The sequence below is a fragment of the Lepisosteus platostomus genome, chromosome 5 (assembly GCF_059453375.1).
Source record: "Lepisosteus platostomus isolate fLepPlt1 chromosome 5, fLepPlt1.hap1, whole genome shotgun sequence".
Classification (NCBI taxonomy): domain Eukaryota; kingdom Metazoa; phylum Chordata; class Actinopteri; order Semionotiformes; family Lepisosteidae; genus Lepisosteus; species Lepisosteus platostomus.
Genome location: NC_142615.1, coordinates 41,140,966 through 41,168,078, shown reverse-complemented (window position 1 = coordinate 41,168,078; position 27,113 = coordinate 41,140,966). Strand labels below are relative to the sequence as shown.

General features: G+C 46.2%; 3 protein-coding genes and 1 long non-coding RNA gene across 6 annotated transcripts in view; 2 read left to right on the top strand and 2 right to left on the bottom strand.

Annotated features, from left to right (window-relative positions):
• Window positions 1-1,251: 1,251 nt before the first annotated feature.
• On the top strand, window positions 1,252-3,622 carry LOC148666589 (uncharacterized). Its single transcript, XM_088632621.1, has 2 exons — window positions 1,252-1,833; window positions 2,433-3,622. The coding sequence occupies exons 1-2, from the start codon at window positions 1,386-1,388 to the stop codon at window positions 2,546-2,548; spliced, it is 564 nt and encodes a 187-aa protein (XP_088488747.1). The 5' UTR covers window positions 1,252-1,385; the 3' UTR covers window positions 2,549-3,622.
• A 2,080-nt stretch (window positions 3,623-5,702) lies between these two features.
• On the top strand, window positions 5,703-9,441 carry LOC148666588 (uncharacterized). Its single transcript, XM_088632484.1, has 2 exons — window positions 5,703-6,188; window positions 6,848-9,441. Exon 2 carries the CDS (start codon window positions 7,097-7,099, stop codon window positions 8,621-8,623), a length of 1,527 nt encoding a protein of 508 aa, XP_088488610.1. The 5' UTR covers window positions 5,703-6,188; window positions 6,848-7,096; the 3' UTR covers window positions 8,624-9,441.
• Window positions 9,442-9,868: 427 nt separating this feature from the next.
• Window positions 9,869-15,680, bottom strand: LOC148666587 (uncharacterized). The gene is made up of 3 exons (XR_015937070.1): window positions 14,819-15,680; window positions 13,323-13,378; window positions 9,869-12,525 (listed from the first exon to the last, which is right to left on the bottom strand). It is a non-coding gene; the product is annotated as an uncharacterized LOC148666587 (long non-coding RNA).
• A 3,280-nt stretch (window positions 15,681-18,960) lies between these two features.
• LOC148666585 (E3 ubiquitin/ISG15 ligase TRIM25-like) overlaps window positions 18,961-27,113 on the bottom strand; it is a 31,952-nt gene continuing 23,799 nt past the window's right edge. For 2 of the 3 annotated variants that reach the window (XR_015936932.1, XR_015936933.1), the window contains exons 4-8: window positions 26,737-26,931; window positions 24,113-24,209; window positions 23,472-23,632; window positions 22,234-22,559; window positions 18,961-20,770 (exon numbers count right to left, since the gene is read on the bottom strand). The gene's annotated coding sequence lies outside the window, so the exon portion shown is untranslated. The remainder of the gene's footprint in view (window positions 20,771-22,233; window positions 22,560-23,471; window positions 23,633-24,112; window positions 24,210-26,736; window positions 26,932-27,113) is intronic. The other variant, XR_015936934.1, reaches the window with a different exon arrangement.

Below are 27,113 nucleotides of genomic sequence, written 5' to 3'. Positions count from 1 at the left end.
ATGAACAACAGAGGAATTTATTTGGTCCATAATTAGTAGTGATTCCAGGTTCTCATGCAGCTGTTTTTCCTGTCCTGACTGGAGGAGCTCATTCAGCTGTGTCTGGAGAGAAGCCAGGGTATCGGCTTCAACAACATGGCTTGGCAGCTTGTTCCCCACACCCACCCCTCTCTGTGTACAGTAGAGCTTCATGTCTTGACTGGGGGAGCTCATCCTGCTGTGTCTGGAGAAAAGCCAGGGTATCTGCTTCAACAACACAAACCCTCTTTTTGATTTTAAGTCTTAGTGGTCCTTTGTGTTTCAATGTTAATTCTGAGGATGTCTGAAATATCAATATCTAAATGTTCACTAATCGTCACTGAGGATTTTGAATATTTTGTATGTATGTGGCTCAGTACCTCCAGCCTGTCAGTGTGGGACACTCCCTTCAGACTAAAGAGACTCAGTTTCATCAGCCTGTCAGTGTGGTGCACTCCCTTCAGACTGGCAGGTGTAGAGGTTCTATAAATACAGGAATCACAGGTGGACTCTTAGTGCTAGTAGGACTGTTCTGTATGACAAAGAGGTCTTTTCATATTCAACAATTTAGTTTTTCTACAAAATTGAATGAAACCCCATGAAACAACAGTGAAATTAATAAAATGCCAGTATCTAATGAGAAAAGAAATATGTTCTGTAGAGAGAACTGATAAAAGTAAAACAATACCTGTAATACAAATAATAATACTAATTTAAACTTATCAGAAATTGAATGTATACAAGAGATCTATGAAAAGAATTTGTGAAATATCAATGGTCAGTTTCTGAAGAAGAATAATCTGTGATCTTTCTCTCTGACAAGGGAGGCACCACAGCGTCTCTCAGAGATCAGGATCGTGCTGCTGGGGGAACGATGGTCTGGGAAGAGCTCAGCAGGAAACACCATCCTGGGCAGAGAGGAGTTTCAGACTAGGAACCATTGTGTGAGAAGTCAAGGTGAAATAGCTAAGAGGCAGGTCACTGTGGTCGACACTCCAGGCTGGGATCCACAGCAGGTCAGACAGGAAGTTATCAAAAAGGAGGTTGTGCGCAGTGTCTCTCTGTGCCTCCCAGGACCCCACGCTCTCGTCCTGGCCATACCTGTAGACTCCTCATTCACAGAAGAAGAAAGGAACACATTGGAGGAACACCTGCAGCTCCTCACTGACAGAGTCTGGAGACACACAATAGTGCTGTTTACCAGGGGGGACACACTGAGACACACAACCATTGAGCAGCACATTGAGAGAGGAGGGAAGGAGCTCCAGTGGCTGGTGGAGAAATGTGGGAACAGGTATCATGTTCTCAACAACAAGAACAGGGGCGACTGCACTCAGGTCACAGAACTGCTGGAGAAGATAGAGGACATGATGGAAGGAAACTGTGGGTGGCACTTTACTGCTGAGACATATCAGGAAATGGAAGAGAGGATCAGACTTGATTATTTGAAACAGAGCAAGGAGGAGAGACAGAGAGAGACAGAGGAGCTGAGACAGAGGTTGGAGGAGAGACAGAGAGACATAGAGGAGCTGAGACAGCGGGTAGAGGAGAGACAGAGAGAGACAGAGGAGCTGAGACAGAGGGAGGAGGAGAGACAGAGAGAGACAGAGGAGCTGAGACAGAAGTATGAAAGAAGGGAGCGAGAGAGAGAAGAGGAGCTCAGACAGAGGTTGGAGGAGGAGTGGAGCAGGAGAGAAGAGGAGCTGAAGGAGAAGATGAGAAAAACAATGAAGGAAGGGGAGCTGGAGAAAGAGACAGAGGAGCCCAGACTGCCTGTCAAGAAGAGGAACAGTGTGGAGTGGATTCCTCCTGCCAGTGAGTGTGATTGATGCTGTATAACCGAGTCACTTATCTTACTTGTCATCAAACCCAGGGATTCAACCATCTGGTGTCCTATAAGGAATTAAAATCATACTGTGCTCCACTCTGTACTGTATTACTAACACACTGATATCTACCAACTTAAACTGGTCTTCTGTGCTGTACTTGAACTGTTTTCTATCATTGAGATTAGATTTAATCCATCACAGCGAAGTTCAGTCACACCAACAACCTCTCTGATCTGTTCCTCAAGACTGTCTGACCAAGAGTGTCAAAGGCAGCTCTGAAGTCCAGCAGGACAGGAATGGATGAAAGAGCCCATCAGCAGATCATTAGAAACTCTAACAAGAGGTGACTTAGTCCACTTTACTGTAATTGAACAAATTATTATCTGTTGAGTGAATGATACTTTTCTACGTTTGATCTGAGCTCAAGAGTCTAAAATGCCAATAGAGCTGAAACTCCTCAGTGTATCACTGACAGAAGAGCTCAGAACAGGAGCAGAAGTCTGAATGAACAGAGGGCCATCAATTAATATTAATCTCCTCTCATGTTTAACCTCCCTGATGCTCCTGTCTCTCCTCCTGTTGCAGTGAGTGAAGGAGACCCTGCAGTTGAACCAGGAGGTCGAGTCCCAGATCAGACAGAGACAACTGCAGATCGTGAGGAAGAGAGAGGAGAGGAAACAGAGGGACGAGGAGAGCACTAGAAGGAGCTGCAGAACTACCTCCGCAGGATGGAGGAGGAGATCCAGACACGAGAGGAGAAGATCAGAGTGCTGGAGGAGTGGATAGCAGAGCTGGAGGAGAGACTGAGGGAGGAGAGGGATGAGGGGAGGAGGAGAGCACTGGAGGAGGAGCTGAGGAGAGAGGGAGAGGGAGAGAGGCTGGAGAGAGAGAAGCAGGAACTGGGAGAGGAGCAGAAGAGGGAGAGGGAAGAAAGAGAGGAGACACACAGGAGGGAGATAGAGGAACTCAGGCAGCGCTATGGAAAAGGCCAGAGAGGAGGCAGAAACGCTCCAGCAGGTCAGTGTGTCAACAACACAGTTCACTTCAGCAGGACAGGACCACGGGATCTGCAGGAGGTCTGAGGAGCTGAGAGAGACAGTAGAGAGACTCAATTGTAGACAGATACAGTACAGTAGTTTGTTATTTCAGTCCCCTGAAGCAGAAGAGACATACAAGACATACAGGAGTTTGAATGAGAAGCAGAAGGAGCACAATGAGAGAAAGGCCACAGAAGATGATTGAGGGAAGGTGTTGCTTAAAACATTCTTTAATCTCTAATCATCTGAATTTATGTTTCTGATGTATTTAACCTAAATTAAATAAATTCTGTTTAAAGAGAACAATAACAGCAGCTTTGCTCCCTCCCAGCTTGTATCCAATCACAGCAGCCTCCCATCTGAAACCCCTCCCTCTTCCCTCATCCTACTTCCTGTTCCTGTGGAGACTCCAACATGGCAGAGACGGTATCTTAGCTCAATACTTCTCTTGAAGAAGGCTCCTTTTGCCAGTATTATTGTGTAATGACGTGATTGTTGTGTTGCCAAGTGCCTTGAAAACATTTACAGATGAAGGTTTTTCTATTGACTTTAGTCAAGTGAATCCCAGCTTTATCAACGAACATTTTAAGACGAACATTACCAACAGAAGGGACAGTACAATAGTATTACTTTATGTGCTGCATTGAAATGTTGAGATTTTATATATATATACAGTAATTGGAAGACATTATTGAGATTATTGAGTTTCACTGTTTATTAAAAAGTATTTGTGTATAAGGATCTTTCTCCTGTTTTTATACCTCATCAGTTTAATGGACCAATATTCTTAAGAGACTCATCAGAGAGGCTGGACTCCAGAGTCAGGGGCAGTGAGACTTTACACTGGGCACTATCAGGTGATACAGACCAGCTCAGTGCTGTTAACCCCAGCAGTTTGTAAAGCCTGATAGAGACTCATCAGAGAGGCTGGGCTCCAGAGTCAGGGGAAGTGAGACTCTACACTGGGCACTATCAGGTGATTCAGGTGGGTAGCTGCGTCAGCATGCGTAGGCTGCAAAGGAACAATAGGTTTATTCCATGCTGAAAAAAAGAAGAGAGAAAACACAACGTTTCGGCCTTCTTCAGGTGTGAGCACCAAAACGTTGTGTTTTCTCTCTTCTTTTTTAACCACAGCAGTCTGTAAAGCCTAACAGAGACTCATCAGAGAGGCTGGACTCCAGAGTCAGGGGCAGTGAGACTCTACACTGGGCACTTTCAGGTGACACAGACCAGCTCAGTGCTGTTAACCCCAGTCTTCTGTCCTTGTGCTCCTCTGACCAGTCCAGACTGGGCTCATAATCATTATACACACTACACACACAGGTTATACATTATTTTGAATGTATTTCTATTCAAATAATCTTTTATTTCTACCAAATTGTGGATATTTTACTGGAGTTATTACAGTAAACTACCAGCTTTCTATAAAGTCTAAATAATACTGTACCTCCCTGTATTCAGCACTAATCATACTTGTATTTATAAAGAATAAAAAGGGTTAATTGAAGAAGCTTTCAGAAGCGCGGAGTGAAAAGAGAAAAACACACTCGTGTGTAACAGTGTTGTGAGTTCGGTGAAGTGTAGGTGCAGTGTGGGGAACTGTCCTGTTCAGTCGTGTGTGTGTTACAGAGTGTGAGACAGTTTTTAAACGGGACAGTGTAACATCACCTGTAATGAGTGTAAAGATGTACGAGTCTGAGAGGAAGATCCGCGATACCAGCTGCAGTTCTCCTGTTCTATAAGAACCTCTGGAAACGCTCCCATATAGTTACTAACTTCTTAGAAAAACTTTTAAAAAAGGGATCCAGTGTGAGTTTATTCTCGGCACGCGTCTCTGACTGCAGCCAGCACAGGAAGGGACCTGCGTGACGTCACCATGTCCAGGCTGTGAGGGACTTGTGGTGCAGACGCCCGCAGGAAGTTGCCCAGGGGGGTTGTGGGAATTGTAGTTCGTAACTAGTAGCTATTACCGGCTGTGGTGAAGCGTTCAGACAGGGTTACACTTAGAGCGAACTACCTGCCTCCATGAACTTATTTAAACAGCCGTGGGTGAAAATACCAGGTTCATATATCTGCTGAGGTACCGAAATACAATATGAGGTATTAATAAATATTTACATATAAACTTCACTCGTATTAATACAGTCTCGTTTGAATAAATTCCGCTGTTTATCTAGTAAATTCATTTCAATGAGTTTTCATTCTTTACATTTCATTAGTGTGAAAGACGCGACCCCATACTGGATACAGCACATGGAAACTGGAAGAACCCCTGTTCACGACTGAAGACACTCAGGATAAAGAGTTAATTAACTGTAATTAATGTCATGAGCTGTAATGAGTCCCGGCGTCGGAGTAACTGTAACTGATAACAACACAGACAGTATTATATTAGTGAGAGTAACAGTCAGGAGATCAAATTCTTTTCTAATAAAATGGGACTACTGCATTTCTGTTATTTTAAATTGTTTTCTTGAGAGTGAAGTAACGGGACACTTTAATTAGAAAGTGTTGCTGTAAAAAGTGAAGTTCCCAGTTTTTATACTCGTCCAGAGACTCTCCCCGCTCTGACCTCTCCTCCAGGTCGCTTCTAATGTGTCTGGTCTGGCGGGTTTCTGTCTAAAAACACGTTATAGGACTCCTGTCTCCTGTGGAGACACATGTAGGGTCTTGTCAGGGCAGAAGTCCCACATTGTAAACCAGTTTAAACTGGGACTGGGTACATCCCGGACCAAGACAAGAACTGAGAGATTCATCAGTCAGTTTCAGGACTCTCTCCCATTGGTGTCCTTTTCTATCTCTCTGTCCTGTTTCCTAAAAAACCCCACTAATACCCCGTGTAGGAAAGAAGACTCGCTCATCACTCCTGTTCTGTCCCCGTGTCGCCGTCACTGGGATTGGAGCAGGCGGAGAGGAGACACACTTCCAGAACTTTCCTTCCTGCTCGGTTATTCCAGCTGAGCCCCAGACAGACTTTTCCCCTCCTGAGGAAAGAACATCTTCACACACAAACAGCCCGTTTCTCTTGGAGACACCGGCAGCCCACAACACACACAGCACAGGGAGCGTTTTCACCAAGACTCCCCTCGTCTGCAGAAACACCAGGGAAGAGCCTCCCAGCCCACAGGAGATTCCCGCTGGAAGGAGCTGGCGGGTGATTCGCAGTCATTCCCTGGATTTCCAGGAAAGAAGCGGCTCCTCACCTGGGAATAAAACAGCACTGAGAAGAGCTCGAGCGCTCAAACTTGGAGCGTCGCTTAGCAACAGGCGCAGCAGCGGCATCCGGAGGACGAGCCGGAAGCAGGTTTTGGCGCCAGTTTTCCTCATTTTTTAATCACGTTATGAGACTTAAAGTCAATGTATTTCTCTTAATTGTCTGAACATAAGGAAGGTTAAAAACAGGAGACACACTTAATCATTTCAGATCCCGTGGGTGTTGACTTACAAATCAGATTCATTTCTGTCTTTAGGTATCCCCATTACCTGTAAAGCACTTTGAGTGAAGTGTCAAGAACAGCGCTATGCAAGAGTCAGGAATTATTTATCGATCAGTCTATTTAGTAGTGTTCCTTTTCGACCAGGTGGCGCCAGGTGGCAGTGATACCATAGCAGCATCACAGAGCAGACGGGAAACTGTGGAAGCCCGTTTTCACCAAGGAATAAAAACAAACGTGCTATGATATCTCAGAATTGCGACTTAAAAACTCAGAATTCCGACTTTATATCTCGTAATTACGACTTTATATCTCACATTTGCAACTTCAAAATAGCCCCTATTTCATTGTCTGTCCTTTTGTTATTGTAATGGATTCGGGTTCTAGGGCTTGTGCCCCTCGCTGCTCCCACCCTAGTTCATGCCTCACTGCAATGGCTTGAACCCAGGTCTTGCCAGCTGAGCTAGAGAACACTTTCTTTAGCCCCAGCGGCCAGCATCCCTGTTATACGCAATATTTCTTCAATCAGGTCCGAGGAGCCCAGAAAAAGAGGGTGATCCACAGCCTGAGACGGGGAGATGGAGAGGAAGTGCTGGATGAGAGTGACAAGGAAGAAGCGGCCACCGCTTTCTACACAGAGCTCTTTTCAGAAAAGCAGACGGAGGTGGAGGCAGGCGATGCTTTTCTGGAGGGGCTGAAGGCACGAGTACCGGAGGAGGTGAGGGAGGACTTGGGGGGTCCGATCACGGCCGAGGAGCTGAAGGCGGTGCTCTTGTCCATGGAGAATGGCAAGGTGCCGGGGCCGGACGGACTGCCCAAGGAATTCTACACCTGCTTCTGGGACCCCCTGGCGGCAGATCTGGTGGAAGTGGCGCAGGAAATCTTCCGCCGGGGGAAACTCGGAGACACCATGAGGAGGCGTCATCTCCCTGCTCTTCAAGGGAGGAGACGCCGCCGACCTCAAAAACTGGAGGCCGATCACGATGCTCTGCGTGGACGTAAAGATCCAGTCCAAGCTTCTGACCGGCAGACTGAGAACCGCCCTCCCCCACATCATCCACAGCGACCAGACGGGTGGGGTGGAGGGGCAATCCGTCAGCAAACCTCCAGCTTTTCACTCCTTCTCTATGTTCTCTTCACAGAGCCCTTAGCAGAGGCGGTGAGACGGGATCCTGTCATCGACGGCCTGGAGATACCGAGAGGCGCTGGGGAAACCCTGAAGATCTCCCAGTACGCTGATGACACAACGCTGTTCCTGAGGTCAAATAGGGGGTTGAGGAGGGCCCTGCAGGTCATGGAGCAATACTCCAGAGCCTCGGGGTCGAAGCTCAACCACCGAAAGAGCAAACTGAAGTTCTTCGGGCCCTGGAAGCACAGGATGACGGCGCCAGAGGGTCTCGAGCTCTGCACGGAGCCCCTCAAAATACTGGGGGTTTCCTTTCAGAGCCAGGACAACGAGACCAACAACTGGACTGAGAGGATCGCCAGGGTGAACGCGAAGCTGGGTCTGTGGAAAACGCGGTCGCTGTCCTACACAGGGAAAGTGATGGTGTTGAAAGCAGACGTCCTGCCGGCTTTGGTTTACCTGGCGGTGGTGTACCCGCTGCCGGCCAGACTCAGACGAGCGCTGCAAGGGATGATCTTTGGCTTCGTCTGGGGCGGCAAGTACGAGTACATCACGAGAAACCGGATGTGTCAGCCAGTCAAGGAAGGGGGTCGAGATGTCCCACATTTCCCCCTGAAACTCGACTGCATCTTTTTCTGCAACCTCTGTTGGGCGCTGCGGGAGCCCATCGGCCACAAGTACCAGTACTTTGTCAGGCTGTGGCTCTCCGTCCCAATGAGGCACTTGGTCCAGTGGTCAAACACTGGGCCCAAGGCAGAGATGCGACTAGAGTTCTACATCCACTCTGTCAAGTGGAGCAGGAGGTACGAGGCCACGAGACAGCCAGAGCTCTGCACCAACCACAGAGCCCTGTACAAAGAGGTGAGGGGGCATCTGGTCACCAACGAAAGGCTGCAAGTTCCCAGACAAGTCTGGGAAAGGACGCAGCCTAAAGAACTTGACAACCAACTGAAGGACCTCAACTGGATGGCCGTACACAAGAGACTGGCTACCAGAGAGGTCCTCTACAGACACTCACTTACCAGGAACCCGCATTGCCCCCGGGACACGTGTTTCGTCGAGGAGGGGGCAGAATCTTATCCGGCACAACATCAAGTGGGGAGCGAGGGAGCTGGAGGAGAGGATCCTGGCGGACCTCAGGAGGAGGGTGAAGGACTTTGGGCCCTGTACAGGGGTTAATGGACAACAGCAAGTGGTAGGGTTTGGAGGGACTCTCATAATAGCGCAAATCCGCCCACACTTGCAATGATTGATAACAGACAATCACCGCCGTTCCGCCGTTGTTTTTATTACGTGGAGTATTAATATGTGTGAGATGTTTCTTTTTTAAATGTTTTTTTTGGGAATAAAGTATATTTTATAAGAAAAAATACGCAGGGGAGGGTGGTGCTGTCTAGACCAGATTGTACAACCTGTCTGTCGGCCGTTCTGTTACACTATATTCATGAATTGTACAGGATCATAGGATCTATAGGCCTGAAGACTTGTCTTGTACAGTGCCCTGATATAAATCAAATTAATTACATTATTTTTATGGAATCCCATTTCCGCCAGGGAGGCTTCCATAGTACCCATAGGAATAGTGGATGGTGGGTTTTTTAAAAAGTTTTTATTTATACAAAAAAAGATAAAATACGATAGAGAAATAGACACTTTACATCCAGAGGAATTCACAGTTATAAACTGAAACTTATACTTTTTACATATTTCAACTGTGCGTCCTTTTTTACTTAAAAAAAGTCTTCTTTAGCTCAGCTGGCAAGACCTGGGTGATACAATAAAAAAAGGACAGACAATGAAATATGGGCTATTTCGAAGTTGCAAATGTGAGTTATAAAGTCGCAATACTGAATTACTAAGTCGCAATTCTGAGATACCAAAGCGCGTTTTTTTTACTCCCTGGCGGAAACGGGCTTCCATACATCAAGGCTGTGTACCTTAAGATTGACTTTAAATACACTTGTTTTCAAAATACAATTCATACCTCGAGCACTGAACCTGTCTTTTTTACTGTTTCTTTAGGGATAAGCTGCGAGATGTCGCTATTAAATCACGTATTTCCCCACCAATTGCAAGAGCAAGGTCACGCGTCTGAAATGTCTGAAATGAGCTCCGCTTCATCTAGCAGAGCTGTGTGTTTGAACAGAAACAGCGCGGTAACATACGACTGGAGGAGACGGACCTCGGTCAACGCCTTTGGGGATTTTACATTATATAATGAGGAGATCTTCGCGTTCTGTCTGTTTTAAATGTATGAAGGAGAGGTCATACGGATACCGCCCAGCGAAACGCGAATTGGAGCCCATCGTGGTAAAAAACAAACGAGTTATTATAGGCTGTAGTATTCCCAAAGAGACCACGACTGGTCGTGCAGCTTGTTCCCGGGAGAATGTGAGGTGTGTCGCTCTGTGCGACATCGCTCCGCCATTCCTGCAGCAGAGAGGCGCTCTGCGCCCCAGTAAGAGGACCTACCGCATCTTAAAAACCTACCCGTTGGATTTTGATTGATGGTCATAAACCATGAAACTCCGTGAGGGGCCAACCAGTACGCCGCCATTCCAGGGGAAAGCGCAAAGCGAGTCTGTGTCCGATTGGCGAGTTTCTGCCCACGGCCCTGGAATAGGAAGTGTGGAAGTGGGTTACATTTGCTTCGTAATGGGAAGATTTCTCCAATCCACCTCCCCCCAAGGCAATAAAGAGAGACTTAAAGGTAGAATCGACTTGTGATTTTTTAATCGCTTTCAGTCCCGTTGATCGTAACTTCTAGTGAACCTTAGTTTTGGTCCTATAAAACATGTACTTCAGGCTGGGCTCTTGATAAAACTGCAGCAGACGGTTGCGGTGCGTTGACATACTCTTCCAGGATGGATGTTGAAGGGCAGGAGCTGAAGACTATCGGCAGATCTGCTACTGTATTACAGCTGTCCTGCCTCCGAGTCCGGTTTGTTGTTTATCTCTTAGATCCAGAAAACTTTGTTGTGTATTTATTTTCAATAATAACAGGAAGTGGTTTCCGAATCATCAACATTTGCTAACTGATAGCCTCCAAGGTCAAAGTTATTGAGTTTAAAATGGGTTCAGAAGAACTTGATGATGTTAAATAGGTACATGTACACATAATAGACGTAGCTTACTTTTTATTGCTGTTCCTTTTACCAAAAACACTCTTAGGGTCATATCTAAATACACTTTTAGGAAAAACATTTTAAAAAGTAAATAAATCCCGCCGTCAGATAATTTAGCCCGTTGAGAAGGAGTTAACTGGTTTATTTGTAACTGAAGCCGGTGTCACTGACAGACACAGATGAGGCTCTGTCTTCCTCTGTGTAGGCAGCCAGAGTGTAGTGAGCCTGTTGTCCTGGTTTGTGCTTCGCTCTGCTCTGAGCTCGACCGCCTACAGTTTCTCTGCGGTCAGTGTGAGCCCTCCCTGAGCACAGACACCTCCGAGAGCAGCCAAACCGCACAGCTCCTCTCTGTGCTCATAGTTCACGCCCCTGGGCTACTGCAGGACAATGAGTCTGGAGGTCTGTTCTCTCTCAGCCACAAGCACTTCCTCCTTCTTCAGAGGGACCAGATGAGCAGCTCAGACAGAGGCCAGGGGCTCAGTCCGTTTTCACCCATTAGAAACTGCTCTTTCAGTAAGTGAGTCTGCAGGTGACTATTCATTAGAATCATTAAATACTTTACATCATGTAGTTCAGGTGGGGAGCTGTGTCTGCATGCGTAGGCTGCAAAGGAGCAAGGAAAAGTTTATTCCTGTGCTCAAAAAAAAGAGAAGAAAAACACAACGTTTCAGCTGTGGAGCATTCTTCAGATGCAAAGTCTCCACAGCAGGAACGTTGTGTTTTTCTTCTCTTTTCAGCACAGGAATAAACCTTTACATCATGGTTTGGTTTGATGACAGGAATGAAAGTCCTCCAGTTCTGTTGACATCCAGCTGTGTCTTGACAGAAGTCCGGTTATCGGTTTTAGCAACAAGGCTGGGCAGCTTGTTCCACACTCCCACTACACTTTGTGTAAAGCAGCACCTGCTTTAGCCTAAACAGCCTGCAATCCATCACTACACAACTGTAGTGTAGACAGCTGTGTTCCCTCACATGGACTTGTACTCCCTCTCCCCGAGTGCTAATTACTCATTCACACCAGCTGAGTCTCCACCTTAACTTAGCTGGGGGCCATCTTGGCTCAAGGCCACACTACAGGGACAGTGCTTGGAGCCAAGATGGCGTCTTTCTCACACGGCCTCCCCTCACTGCTTCACGGCCACACACTGCAAAGTCTACAAGTTTAAAAAAAAAACATGTTCTGTTTAATAGTTATATGTGTATAAACATACTACAAAAGCAACTCTTGGCAAATATTTTTTTTTAGAATTATTAAATTAAAATAAGAAACTATGTGATAGTGATTGCATGTGCAGTGCGTGAGTACAGCGGTCAGCACAGTTCCTAAATTTGTCCAGCTTACCTGCTCTTGTGCAAAATCTTAGTTAGATCTGTTAAGCATATTTCATCAGTACCATGTGTGCACTCAGTGATATTTAACCAAAATATAAAAAAGCTATCTGCAGAAATACTTCCAAATAAGGTCTGATTCAAAGAGTTTAACTCCATTTTTCTTTGGTATTTTTACCTTTTGCAGTAATATACTTTCACCAACCAGGTCATCTGCAGTTGTAAAGTCCTGCAGCTCTTGCCAGCTGTGTGACATGAGCTGTAGAGCTAGGAGTCTAGATTAAACACGTCGCACAGACACAGTCCAGTACGTCCCCGATCACACGACGTGACCTTGTTGATGCTCATTGTCTCTCTGGCCTGTCTGGGATCCAGTGTGTCTCCGGTCTCTTTCCCAGAAGGCAGAATTCCAGAGTCTTTCCAGGAGGTGTTCTGAAAACACGGTGCAGGTGCCAGGATGAGGATCATGGGAGTAACAACCAGACCCACGTCTTGAGTCAAGAGAGGACAGACTGGTCCAAGAGTTACAGAGCACACACAGACACACAGACACACTTTACTGTGACTGTCTTGTCCTGATGCGTACCGGACAGTGATGAAGTCTAATTTATCAAAGTGGTCCACTTCCTGAAAACAGAACGAAGATTAACTTAGGGTCCAGCTGTACTTCAGAGCAACAGTCTGGATACATTTTTCTTAAATCACAAGAAAACAAGGACAGTTACAAGAGCCCTCTCAGTCTGTTTGGTAGTCAAGACTCATGGATTTCATCCAGCTGTGTGTTGAGGGAAGCCATATGGCTGGGCAGCTTGTTCCACACCCCCACCACTCTTTGTAGAAACAAGTGCCTCCTAATTCTTTTAGTTCCTAGCAAGAAAACGATCATGGGAATATGGTCTATTAAAGACCTCCAACACCGGAACAGTGGATCAATGTTGTGAAAGATGTATATAATGGAAAAGATCACCATTTCATTCAGGTTACAAGCAGAAAGGATTAGCAAATGCTGGCAAGACTGGATTGGGTTTGTGGCCCAGCTGAGACCTGATTCTGTTCTGTAAATGAGGATGAAACCATTTTGTCTAGAATGTGGGTTATTTGTTGTGTTTTTGCTGATTGTATTTCTAGTTGTAACCTCCCTCCTATGTTGGCATAATGTAAATAGTTCATTATATAAAAACAATATAATCAAAAATGAAAGATGAAAGCTGTAAATTGTTGTATTTTGTATTTGTAAATTATTTCATTATCAAATCAAAATTTTAAAAAAGAAGAAGTCAGGTTATTGGCTTCAAAAACATGGCTGGGTAGCTTGTTCCACACCCCCACCACCCTTTGTGTAAAGAAGCGACTCCTGTCCTGATTAGAGGACAGGTAACGAGTATTATCTGCATGGTTAGTCACTGGGGAATGATGCCAAATACCTGTACATTCCTCCTGCATCTCATTCTCTTTTCAGGGCTGATGTACATTTCTGCACCTGGTCAGAAGGAGCAGAAACAGATCTGATCAGACTGTATTCTGACTGTGATGGTACTCCTATAAAAGACGGGAGGAGGTAATTACTGTGCAGGACTTTCACTGTACTGACCTCTGATGTGGGTTTCACACAGACATTCAAGTATCAAGTATCACTGGAGAAAATCACTGATTGAGCAGTAAAGATATATCAGTTTATGTAAACAATGTGCTTAGCAAACACTTGTCCAGGGTAACATGCAATCTATAACTAAGGTCTGCAGCAGGTAAGTATAGATAATAACCACGCAAGTTCGTCTTTAACCCCGTACAGAGGAGAGCTCGCTACAGTCCGAGAGAAACGTCTTTAACCCTGTACAGAAGAGAGCTCACCGCAGACCGAGAGACATGTCTTTAAACCGTACAGAAGAGAGCTCTCTGCAGTCCAAGAGATACGTCTTTAACACCGTAAAGAAGAGAGTGCACTGCAGTCCGAGAGACACTTCTTTAACCCCGTAGAGAAGAGAGCTCCCTGCAGTCCAAGAGATATATCTTTAACCCGTACAGAAGAGAGCTACTGCAGTCCGAGAGACACGTCCTTAACCCCGTACAGAAGAGAGCTCGTAGAAGTCGGAAAGACAAGTCTTTAACCTGTACAGAAGAGAGCTCAGTGCGGTCCGAAAGACACGTCTTTAACCCGTACAGAAGAGAGATCCCTGCAGTCCGAGAGACACGTCTTTAACCTGTACAGAAGAGAGCTCATTGCAGTCCGAAAGACACATCTTTAACCCATACAGAAGAGAGCTCACTGTAGTCCGAGAGACACGTCTTTAACTCATACAGAAGAGAGCTCCCTGCAGTCCGAGAGACACGTCTTTAACCCGTACAGAAGAGAGCTCACTGCAGTCCGAGAGACACGTCTTTAACCCTGTACAGAAGAGAGCTCATTGCAGTCCGAGAGATATGTCTTTAACCCCGTACAGAAGAGAGCTCACTGCAGTCCGAGAGACAAGTCTTTAAGCCATACAGAAGAGAGCTCATTGCAGTCCAAGAGACACGTCTTTAACCCATACAGAAGAAAGCTCCCTGCAGTCCGAGAGACACCTTTTTAACCCGTACAGAAGAGAGCTCACTGCAGTCCGAGAGACACGTCTTTAACCCTGTACAGAAGAGAGCTCCCTGCAGTCCGAGAGACACGTCTTTAACCCGTACAGAAGAGAGCTCATTGCAGTCCAAGAGACACATCTTTAACCCCGTACAGAAGAGAGCTCATTGCAGTCCAAGAGACACATCTTTAACCCCATACAGAAGAGAGCTCCCTGCAGTCCGAGAGACACATCTTTAACCCTTACAGAAGAGAGCTCCCTGCAGTCCGAGAGACACATTTTTAACCCTTACAGAAGAGAGCTCTCTGCAGTCCTCTGACAGTAGGGGACACTACCTCCTGGGCTTGTGAACTGACCTGTCCGGCGGAAGAGGCCGAAGACGCAGCCAGACGTTATCAGGACAGAGAGAGGAGGCACCAGCAACAGAATGATGAAGCACGACTTCTCCAGCTCAAAGGGAGACCGAGCCTGCCGATGGTCATCATCATCACACCGTCCACCTGGTGAAAACACGAGTGCAGGAAGGAGACTTGGAGAATGGCTTGCTCCGAAATAGGATAACAAAACGGGCTTCCTCACATCACAGTTGCCGTCTTTAAGAAAGGAAACAATCGATCGTTGGATCTTCTGTCACCAGAGATCTTTCCAGATGCTGTTACAATGAGCAGTACAGTACGGACACGGAGTAGAGGAAAACACAGACTCGCTCCCACTAGTGTTCAGGTTTGGATGGAAACACGGGAGAAAGGGGGCTCTTGATCTCCACAAATAAGCAGGGGGAGTTTCACAGTTTTAACGTGCTCGAAAGGAGAATTTGTTTTAATTCATTAAATCAATACCCATCCAGCTTGAGACAGAGCAGTCTGAGAAATGAGCCTGAGTGTGAACTTTTCTATTTTAATTGTGCATCATATTGTTCAGCGCTTTGGGATATTGTACGAAATATTTTTATGTCATTGTTATTGACACTCTTCTCGGATTGGTCCTGTTCATTAGGTAGATTACCAATCGGGTGCTAATTAGAAACACCATGGCGTGTTTTGGACGCTTTCAGCTCCCTGAAACTGCGCAGGTCATTGTGTGTCATTAAAGAGAGAATCCGCAGGTGTTCGAGAAATGTTCTTTCCTGTAGCTGGAGAGAAAGAGCTCCGCCGGTTGACACCCACTATCTCTTATTATTTCGCTATCTGACACCCGACAGCATCTAGAAAGAGGCTCCATACTGACCCGCACAGACGAGCCTGGTTCCGGATCCGACAGCAACCCGGCCCTGCGCTTTCCCCATGCAGTAGAAGAGCCCCAGGTCTGTTCGCGACATGTTCCGGATCCTCAGGTCGATGGAGCCGGTGGAACCGAGTTCAGCGCTGGAGAGAAGCAGGAGTCGGACGCGTAGTTGAAGTTGACCGTCTCCGCCTGGCTCTTACTGGCTAGGAGCCCCAGAAACACGTCTCGTCACGCTGGACGAACCACATCACCTCGTAGCCGAGCTGCAGGTCGCAGGGCAGGGCAGGACCACCGTGACCACCGCGTCTCACCGCGGCGCCGGTACCGGCTGCCTCCCGCACAGCGGTACCTGGAGAGACGCAGAAAGGAATCTATCCCTCTGCAGAGAAAGCGCCTCTTAAGTAGGATTGCACAAACTATCACGTTACGTGTACAGAACTTCAGCAAAACAACTCTAAATTAAGTGATTTACCTTGACTGTTTAGTAGCCCTCATCGCTGGTGGATACGAGTTCAATAAACAAGTGAGTCAATTAATCAATTATTGTTTCAGCTGAGTCACTGCCAATCATTTTCACCGCGACTACATACAGATTGATATCGACCAAGATCTTCTATCACCTAATATGGCCTCTTCGCTAAAGTGCGACAGAGGTATCATTACAAATCAAGAGCACTGCTTTAAAAAGTGGTCGTTTCGCCCGTTAACTCTCTTTGATTATTAGAATCTGAAAAAATGGCAGAGGACAGCGAGTATACATGACGATCACTGTGCCGTCTCTCTTCTTAAAAGAAAAAAAAATCCCAAACCGTCTTTGATGTTCGTAACCGCCGCAAACCCGGGACTAGACTGTTTTGACTTTTATCGGTTTTGCGCGTTTTAAGAGCTGGTTATTGTGCAGTCACCTCAGTGTCAGTTTAAGATATTATTTCAGTATTTTGGTTGAGAAATACCTGTTCCCTGGGTCAGTAGCCGGGACATGAGCGCCACGAGAAGAAATGTCGAGATTTTAAAGCTTTCGAGTCCCGATACCGGCCTCTCTAGTTGACGGCGGAAACGGGAGTCAACTCCGCTTTGTAAAGTTACACTTAGTCAGGCAAGGAAACGTTTAGCGGGGCCCCTCTGCTAAGGTGAGACTGAAATGCGTGTATTCGACACACGAAGGTGTACTCACAGATGAAGAAGAGCAGATGAACTGAACCGTGTAGCCCGTTCATCTCAGCCGCTGTTGATCCAGACTGACGAGGCGCTGGACTCCAGCGGGACTTCACGTCCGGTCTCTGGCCAATTCTGGACTGGGTGTGCTGTCTGTGCGGAGTTTGCATGTTCTCCTTGAGTTTGTGTCGGTTTCTTCTGGGTGCTCTGCTTTCCTCCCACAGTCGAAAGACATGCAGATGGGGGTAAATGGCTTCTGGGCAACTGGCCCTGGTGTATGCGTTTCCTGTGATTGGAATGACTTCACCATTGGGTAATCAGACAGACTTCGATACCCCTACAGTCACTTTCCGGAGGGGCACAGCTACTGAAAAAAGGGCCTTTAAGCCTATTTTACATTATAATTATACAGTTAATTAAATAATTAGACCAGCTATGTGACTGAGAGCTCAACTGGGACAAAACCCGGAAGACACACCAGGAACTGAGAATGATGTATTAACACAGGGGTCCCCAATACCCCCCCCCCCCACACACACACACCTGCTTGTCATCTCCAGGGCTGACTGATGACTTTTAATTAGCTCATTGTAGTATTAACTCGGAGGCAGGTTACTATCACCGTCATTATTAAAAAAATAGGCAGCTTACTTTTCTTTACAAACGCCCTGGTGCAAATCTGAATATAATTGGTCACTCGGACCACTATTGGTTACAGAAACATAACAGAATGGTAAATTAGCGTTGCCTCTCTGGAAATCCCATTGTATAGGGAAGAGTGCCACCTATCGGTTCTGTGCTCCAGCACCACTTACAGCAGAGACCTATAGAAGTGTGAGGAATTATTACTATGAATTGAAAATGCATCTTCATTTACAAGTTTTTGGGGGGATATTATTAAAATAACAGAAGCACACGCTGTGAAAAAAAGGATAGCAGCCCAAACAGACTGCCGGGAACTAATTCTGATTTTGTTTTTTTGGTTATTGATAATGACGGGGCCACTCGGATGAGATGCTTCTGAAAAGCACAGCATCTATTTTTAAACCCCACCGCACCGCGCGGACAGATCCCTGCTGTAGAGAGATCTAGTGTCCTATCCTCGCTAACGAGGTAAACGGGAAAACCCGGATCTGTTGTAGAAGCGACGGTCCTGGAGGTTTTCCGTCTTTCTCCCATAAAGAGCCGATTATATGTTCCCGACGCGACTGGAGACATTACAGATTGCAGACCACGGTTAGTCTTGTCCTGGCGTCTCTTGTAGGGTCTTTAGCAATAATCAGCGAAACAAAAAGGCTAGTCAAATTGAAAAGGCACGCCACCTTCCCATAAACTCACCCTTTATTTCACCCCATTATGAAATATGATGGCGTTTTTTTAAATCATTTCCCTACTCAGTGGCAATTTCACATTCACCCCTGAAGCAACAGGCCCAAAATAACATGATCCAGAAGCCGAGTTTAATTTGTATGAGCTTCATCCCATGCTCACACTTTCAAGTCAAAATGGCTGCATTTTCAAAAAAATCCCACCAGGCGGCACCCTGTTGAATCGCTGCCATTTAGAGGCGCAGCAAGGAGACATTTAACGCTCTGATAAGGAAACAGTTGTGCGCGTACAATACCTGATACTTCTGCAAGCATGAGACAGCAGGTGAATGTATTTTATTTACGCTCCTAACCTGCTAAGCACACTATATCTCACCCATGGTCCACCCGCCCTACCGCCCTGTCCAGCCCAGAGGAGACCCCACCTTGACGTTTCTTATCCTGAGCGACTTCAGTTTCACACGCTAATTCCATTCCTTTACGCGGATCTAACGCCAGTGAGCAAGGGCAGCTTACGAACTGCAGGACACGCGGAAATCCCTCGCCCGGGTCAGACTCAGTTCTCTAAACGAAATCAAGCTTCTTTTTTACTTTCATGGAGTTCAAGTGATCTAAAACATTTATTAGTCCTCCATGTGCAGCTTATAACAAAGGCCCCGCAGGTGCATGCCAGATGAACAAATTGAGAAGACCGATAGCACTAGTTTTCCCAGTTACTTCTCATTGCTAAAAAAACCCACTTCCAGATGCAATACGGACACTCGTTTACAGAGGAGCCATTTAAATTGAAATTTTGTTTTAATAAGCTTTTATTTAAACACCAAAAACACAAAAAGGAGACACATATATGACAGAATGCAATATATCTCCGTAATCAAGGTGTAACAAATCTTTGACAGACCTGCTAGTCTGATGAAGACCGGTGTTTTTAATATCCCCGAGATGTGATCACAAACTGCTCTCCCTTTTGAAAAATGTAATTACTTGCAGGGCCAGCCCTAGCTTTCTAGGGCCTCTAGGCCAAGTCTTGAAAGACTTGGAAGACTGCTATTGTCAGTTCCCAACACAGCCTTATTGTTTTAAGTTAAAAGGCTACACTTGTACTAAAACACAACATAATATGTTAATATGATCACTATCACAACCCAGATCTACAGTGTACCCAGTAGTAAAATCAAAATGTGATAAAAAAAAACGCTTGGCACAAGAAGACTTCATCCTGTCCTGAAGATCCAGTCCTTCCAAAACTTCACAGATTAGAGCTTGATTCACTTCATCTACAACTTCCTAGTCATGAAGACCACAATACAATCACTACTTCTCTTTCAGGATAATAAATCATCTAAAATTTAATTCTTTTTGGATTCCATCACAACAGGATAAAGTTTAAAGTGCAAAAATAAGCCTGACAGTGCAAATAAAGCAGCTTATATAAGATATTTGGTAGAAAAAATAAGGTCTTTGTAGGCTGATGTCAGCCAGTGAGAACACTATAGGAGAGAGTCACTAACAGCTAACAGCTCCACAGCAATGAGACTCTCTCTCCTCTGACCATGACTGCTGAACCCACTGGAGACCCTGATGTGGACAGAGTCCCCAATCCCTGTATCTGTACCTTCCCTCAGCTCCCCAGTGACCCCCAGACTACTGAGTCCTGGTCTGACCCCCAACATACTGCACTGTCTCTCCCCATCACCCCTGCAGACTGTGTCCATTGGAATCAACAGGACCAGAGTGTCTGTCTTCTGTCTCCACAGTCACCTGGACACCAGGGACCTAAGGACTGAATCCATTCTGCCTCCCAGTTTCCACATGTTGATCTGCTAGAGAACTGATCGCTGAGCTGCTTTCAGGGGTCTGGGCATCATCTCTCCTCGTCGGCTTATAGGTCCTGTCATTCCTGATCGTCGTCCTTGATCTCCTCATCCTGATCCACACTCCCAGGATCGCCATGAGGACTCCAGCAACACCAACACCAGTGACACCAGTGAGATACTGACCAGCAGACACACCTCTGATCTCTCTGCAAGAACAGTACAAACTCTTCTACACTCGAGAATGTCCTGGAGTTAAAAACCTCAGACTGAGAACAAGAAGTTAAGGGTTACAAGATTTGAGGAGTTCTCCTGCACCTCAGTCCAGTCTTACCCTCCAAGTGAGAGACACAGTGCTGACAGCCTTCTGGATGTGTGAGAGCAACATTGTGTAGATCCCCTGATCAGATTTCCTCAGGTCCTGCAGTCTCAACTCCTGATTCTCCACTAACACTCTGTCTCTGTACTGGGGGACACAGCTGGCTGCGCTGCGCTGGACCCTGCTCACCTCCCACAGTGACGATCACAGTGCTGATGGTGTTTCCCTAAAGGTCCCTCACTGTGTAGCTCCCCTGATCAGCTGGAATGAGGGAGCGCAGTGTCAGAGAGCTGTTCTGCACTGACACTCTCTGTTCGTACCCGGGGCCAGGGAGCCCTGTGCTGCTCAGTAAGACTCTGGGAGACTGGACAGATCCTGCAGGATCAAACAGCACCTCTGCTGGACTAGCAGTGTGGAGGGGGAGAGACAGAGAGGCACCAGGCTGCAGGCTGTGGACTTCTGAGTGAGCTGAAAAGGGACAGGTAGAAACATGTTGAATATTTAGTTTTACAACAATACCTTGAGTTTGGACTGAGATCAGCTTCATTTTGTATTTCAAAATGCAATTTCACAAGTACATGCCCCAGTCATGTTAGGTTCAAGTTATGGTTGCATCACAACTCAATACATTTGCAATTCACTTCAAATGTTGTTTTTGTTTCATCCAGTCTGTCCTCATCTTAAGGAGATACTAACTTTTTAAACCTTTAAATTCATCTTTGACATCTTAGAATGCCCTTAAACAAACATATCCCCAATAAAATCATTAAGCAAGCAACCTTACCGTTCTTGGTTAAATGGACAACTGGAAAAAAAGATGAATTATTTTGGTGAAAAAGCAAATTTACTGCCATCAGAGCTTCCGATCAGTTTTAGGATGTTGGAAAAATGTTCCCCCTTTCCTCACTGATCCTCCCACAGTGCCTCACATCACCACTAGGTGTCGGTGTATGAGAAAATATCTCAGCTGCAATTCCTCTGCACAGGTAACGCTGACACACTAATATGCTGTTCTGTGCAGAGTCGATATTTAAACACACAGGAAGAATCTCCTCTGCTAATATCCTGTACAGAGCAACTTGTGATGGATTCATCAAACATAGAACATGTTGGGATACAAAGAATTTCAGGTGGAGAACTTCTCTATGTCTCCTCGGACAGGACGGTGGCTCACTTCCTGAGGACTGAGCTCATCACCAGAGGTCTGTGAAATAAATCAAAGAGCTCGGCTCTTCTTCTGCAGGGCGAGAGGAATTTTTACCCAACCAATGTTTCCGGAAAACGTTTTACTCACAGATGACAGCCGGGAGCTGTACTTGCATTCCGAACCCTGTGCACGCAGTTATGAGATCCGTTCATTAGTTCCACCTTAGATCAGCCTTACAGACCAGATTCCAGCTCAGCATTTGACCTGATGTTCAAGGGAACTTTCCCATTCTGTTATTTTAGGAAACTCTCGATTTCCTCTATCAGGAATCTGCAGGTCAAAAACGTTCTACCCTGGCTTCTGGGAGCCAGATGAGTTATATACGGAGCCAGATTCTCATGCGCTTTATCCAGAATTATAGGAAGGGAGAATCAAGCAGCAACACTGGGCAGTAGTGTAGGTTTCACTGGCTGGTCAGGACATTGGCCTCCGAGATGCCTTGTTTTTGAATTAGGGCCACGTGCATGTCGTCTATTGTGTTGATTAGTTGTTTTTGTCATTGTCATTCTTCAGTAATGTGTGATCAACCCAGTTGGCCTCCGATTTATTGCTCCCTTGCCGAAACTGTGCCAAAGAATAAAGATCTTGGGTGCCCCTAACTATACAGACCATTCAGCTACATTCCTGGCAACACAACTTGGGAGTTCTGATGGTCAGTTTAATTATTGATTATCCCCGCTCAGTGCTTTCTATATTTGTGACCCCCGTCTTTCTAAAAAATTACCTAGAACAGCCAGGTCCACCCTCTGAAGTAAGTGCACCTTATTGGCTATCTACATGTGTAGATCTGGCCATCAGAGAAGATGGTGTGGTGGACGGTCAGAGATAAATCCCCGCTGCTGATCTTCTATTGGGACATCTCGGCTCTGTTCTGGAACCCGTTGTCAGGATAGCCCTTCCCGCCCATGAACTCGTAAACGCGGTAATCCAGGGTTTCCCAGAAAACGCGGAGTTTGCGTTCGAGCATCCCAAGGCTGTAGGGTTCTCCGTCACAGGGTAGAGTGACCGAATCCCCGAATTTCGCCATCACCGGGACATGTTCCGAGGAGACTGGGCGATGGGAAAAAAAAGCAAGAACGTGTGAGGGAATTTCGGAATAAATTAAATCCCATTCCTCCGTTTTCTGATCACTATTTCCAATTAAGAGTTGCGGGGGATGCCAGAGCCCATCCCAGCATGCAACAGGTGCAAGACAAGGTACAAACCCCATGAGACGCCAGGCACACTCTGGGACACACACACCCAGAAGCCAATTCCACCCACTAGCATGCATCTGTGCTTGTCAGAGGAAACTGGGACACCACTAACCACAGCACCCAATATATCCAATGGTACATCCAATTTAGAGCGGGTGGGCTCACAGACACTTGCACTGTCCCATCAAACAACAGGAAAGAGGGTGATGCTCATCTAAATAAGGGGTCTCCAAACCTGGTCCTGAAGAACCTCAATCCAGTTAGAGAAGTAGTAAAGTTAGAGCTTTACAGGTCATGTGGACCCCCTCCACCCCCACCAGAGTGCATAGAAGAGTAATTAAGCCAGTTCATAGATGGGGATTATTAGGAGGCCATGACTGGTAAAGGCCAGTGGGAAGTTTGGCCAGGACACTGGGGTAACACCCCTACTCTTTTCCAGAAACACCCTGGGATTTTTAATGAGCACAGTGACTCAGGACCTCAGTTTTACAGTATATCTCATCCGAAAGATGTCACCTTTTTATAGTCCAGTGTCCCCGTCACTATACTGGGGCATTAGGACCCACACAGACTGCAGGGTGAGCGCCCCCTGCTGGTCCCACTAACACCTCTTCCACCAGCAACCTCAGTTTTCCCAGGAGTCTCCCATCTAGGTCCTGGCTAGGCTCACACCTGCTGAGCTCCAGTGGGGCTACCAGCTGGGAGCTGCAGGGTGATATAGCTGCTGTCTCTGCTGTAATAAAGTAAAGCAAGGTTTTACACGTACTGGCAAAGACTGTCGGTGTAGCTCAGGAATCATCTGGAATACTCTGATCCTCAGTTTGGAGTTACTGTCGGCTGTGGATGGAATATTCATGTGCTACCATTGTCTTATAACACTTCTCTGCCTCTGAGCTGAACTAAATGTGCGCTCCAGAAGTAAAATATCTGTTAATACAAAAAAATATTATTATTTAACAAAAATGATTAGAAACCACTTTGACAGCACCTTTCTGCTCTCTTTTCTCCTGCCAAGCACTTCAATCACTTCCACTGAAACCCCTGGACACTGTCACACTGTCATCACAAAATATCACCCAGAAACAGATATTTTACAACAGTTAGCCACTACCACACAGCTGGATGAGCTCCTCCAGTCAGGACAGGAGGCTCTGCTGTACACAGAGAGGGGTGGGAGAGGGGAACAAGCTGCCCAGCCGTGTTGTTGAAGCCGATACCCTGGCTTCTCTCCAGACACACCTGGGTGAAGGGTCAGTCACCCACTAATTACCAAACCAGCTAGAGGGCTGAGAGACCTCCTCTGTGTCTTATGTTAATAAGGAAACATATGATTGTGATCAGTACCAGCAGCTGTAATTGTATCTGGGGAGCCCTGGGCTCAGTCCCAGTTTGGTCTGGTCCACTCACCTTCCTCCGCATCCATCACCCGGGCTGGGGACTGGCAGCGCAGAGAATCGTCATCACCACCACCACCCTCTTCATCATCGTGCACGCGGGCGTTTATCTACAAGGAAACATCAAATCACCCCCTGTGCTGACAAAAACTGGTGACAGACACTGGAGTCCTGGTTTGAAAAGGAATGGTGTCCCAGATGGGAATTCTTCACAGTGGGGCCGCACCACTCACATGTATAACCTGTAGCGGCAATGCTTGTTAATAAGACAGAATTAAGTGTTGCGGTGCTTTCCCAAATGAGGTCCCATCTCTCTGTTCATCTCTGTGGTGCAGCCACAGAGAAACTATTCATGCAGGCTGATTTAAAGATGTTTTATTTTGATAAGGGACAGCTCCCAAAGGGGGATGCACTTAGCTAAGCCTGGCTATCATGATCAATGGTCATCCATTGGTGCCTATCTGTCTAGGGAGTGCCAGATGGACATCTGGACTGCATTCCTAGGTGTCAGGAGTAAATGACTCATATCTCACCTTGATCAACCAATCAGGGACTGGTAGGGCCGAGTAACCCACGTGGGACTCTGATGCCCATGGAACTTTCAGCCAATGAATGAGCTGAAGTTCCTCCAGGTAAAAACAGGCAACACAGAGAGCCTGTGGTGAGAATTCTGTGGACTTTTCTAAAGGGAATTCAAAGGAGAATTCCAGGGCAGGACGGCCAAGGAGCAGAAGGCTCCCAAGGGCAGGACATTCTTGCAGCGCGCCTCCTGACCATCCTGAGGCTCAACCTGGACAACCACGGAACGGCCAGTGTGTCCGAGTGCCAGAACTTTGCTTTGTTCTAAGAGTCTAGAGCGGAGGTTGCCAGAGAGTAACCAGAGGATCCACCCGAGGTTAGCATCAGCAGCAAGCCTCATGAACAGGTCGGAATTGTGGACAGCTGAATCACTATTCAGAACTAGCGCTTCATCAGGAACGAACCGGTCCTTTTCCTGACCTGCTGGGACCCACAGTCATCTTTTCTCCTGTGCACAAACTCTGCTAGTTAAAGCCAACACTAACTAGCCGGTCAGTGAGCATCTGCAGCGCACCGTCGCAAGCAGCACAGCACAGCCTGGCACGGAGCCAGAGCCCGCAGGAGATCTGAATCCCCAGAGATTGGATGAGTATTCAACTTCAATGCATTACAGCTCGAGAATTCAATTGTTATCCCAACCAGTTGATATCAATTTAATTCCTAAGAGTTATGTACTTGTTTTGAGTATCTAATGTAGAAGTTATAAGCAAGTTCATTTACGAAACGGTCTAAATAAATGATATACTGAACGTATGTCCTCTTGATATATGTAACTCTTCAAAACTGATTGAATATATACCTTTTGTATTCTGATAACCTTCTCGATAAGATCTGTTAGGTTTACATGCATATTCTATGTATTAATAAATGTATCCTCGTGTATTAGTACCTGTGTGTGTGCATTGTTTGAGTTATATCGCATGGTTGGATTCTAAAGCCATTAAAAGAATCATTTTGTCATTTTGTGATTTACGGCTACAATTAATAATTGTCTCCGTAAATGCCCAAACCCTACAGAACTGGTGCCTTCAGAGAGCACACTACAAACCCAACAGCGCCCCCTTCTGCTAACATCTCGTAATGCACACTTGCCAAATTCTTCCTAGTCTTGAGTAATCAGCAATCAGATAATGGGATATCTGACAAGTAGCTGGAACTTGAACTTGAAGTTTATCGCCATATGTGACTGATACATGTACTGGTACAATGGAATTCTTACTGACAGAAAGTCTCTCGGTTAAAACAAGTGCAAACACACAAAGTGCAGACAGTGCATCAAGACAATATACAAGCAGACAGCAGACAATGTTCAATTAGCAATAAATAAGAAATGATAATGAGTTAGATGGTGTAGGTGTGGTCCGAGGGGCATGGCTAAATGTGTTAATCAATCGCACTGCTTGTGGGTAGAAGCTATTTTAGAAGCTGGTGGTAAGTGTCTGTATCCTCCTGTATCTCTTGCCTGAGGGCAGTGGGGTGAAGAGCTCATGCCCAGGGTGGTGACTGTCCTCTGTGATGGCCAGAATTCTACCACAGCAGCGGTCCTCATAGAGATGTTTAATCTCTGTGAGACCACAGCCGATGATCTTCTGATCAATTAGGGAATAAGACGGCTTACTCTTGTAGGAGCAGATTCAAAATGCAGAGTTGTTGAAGAGAAATCAGAGCTTGATTTCTGCAGCATTAAGATTGCTGCCGGAGCAGAAGTCTGCAATTTAAAGAAGCATTTAAGAATTAACAAGCAGGACTCGCAAACCCTTGGATTGTACACTAGTAAAACCATTATAAAGCTGTGAAAACGATTGTGAATTCATAGTCCCTCACCTAGTTCAGAGCTGGGCCTGCTTACTGCATCAGAGCTGAGCTGGAGAACGAATGGGACACACACTGCACAATAACCCCCAACTTTAGGGTGTTAGTTATTTGCTTGCAAAGGAAGCTGGTGTCAGGGCTAGATTTCTCTCACACCATCTAGTGTTACAATAGGAACTATTACTCTCCACAGTACAAAACTGGACACAGCCCAACAGACATGAAAGGCGATCTGGTATCTCTTACTGTTTTGCCCAGACATCGCTGCAGCTGTGCTGTTTCATCATTATTTGGCTTGGCTCCAAAGGGTATGTCCGTATGCTGTTCATTACAGTGGTCGACATGGAGGCTTGTTTTGAATACAGATGAGCTGTAGTCATTTAGTAGGCGACCTCTTTATTTTGATTAGTTCATCAAGCGAGTCGTTCAGTCATTTCCGTGCTGGATTTAAAAGAATAAACAAGACCCCTGTAGTGTCCGGTGTCCACCTTGAGCACAAACACAATACTCGAATTCTCCGATAATGATGCCATCACTTCGCTTGTAAATTCGATTAAGGATTCACGGTGCGTAAAACGAGGAACCTGCCCCTTGTCCTTCAGCTCTGCAGAAACACTGCGATC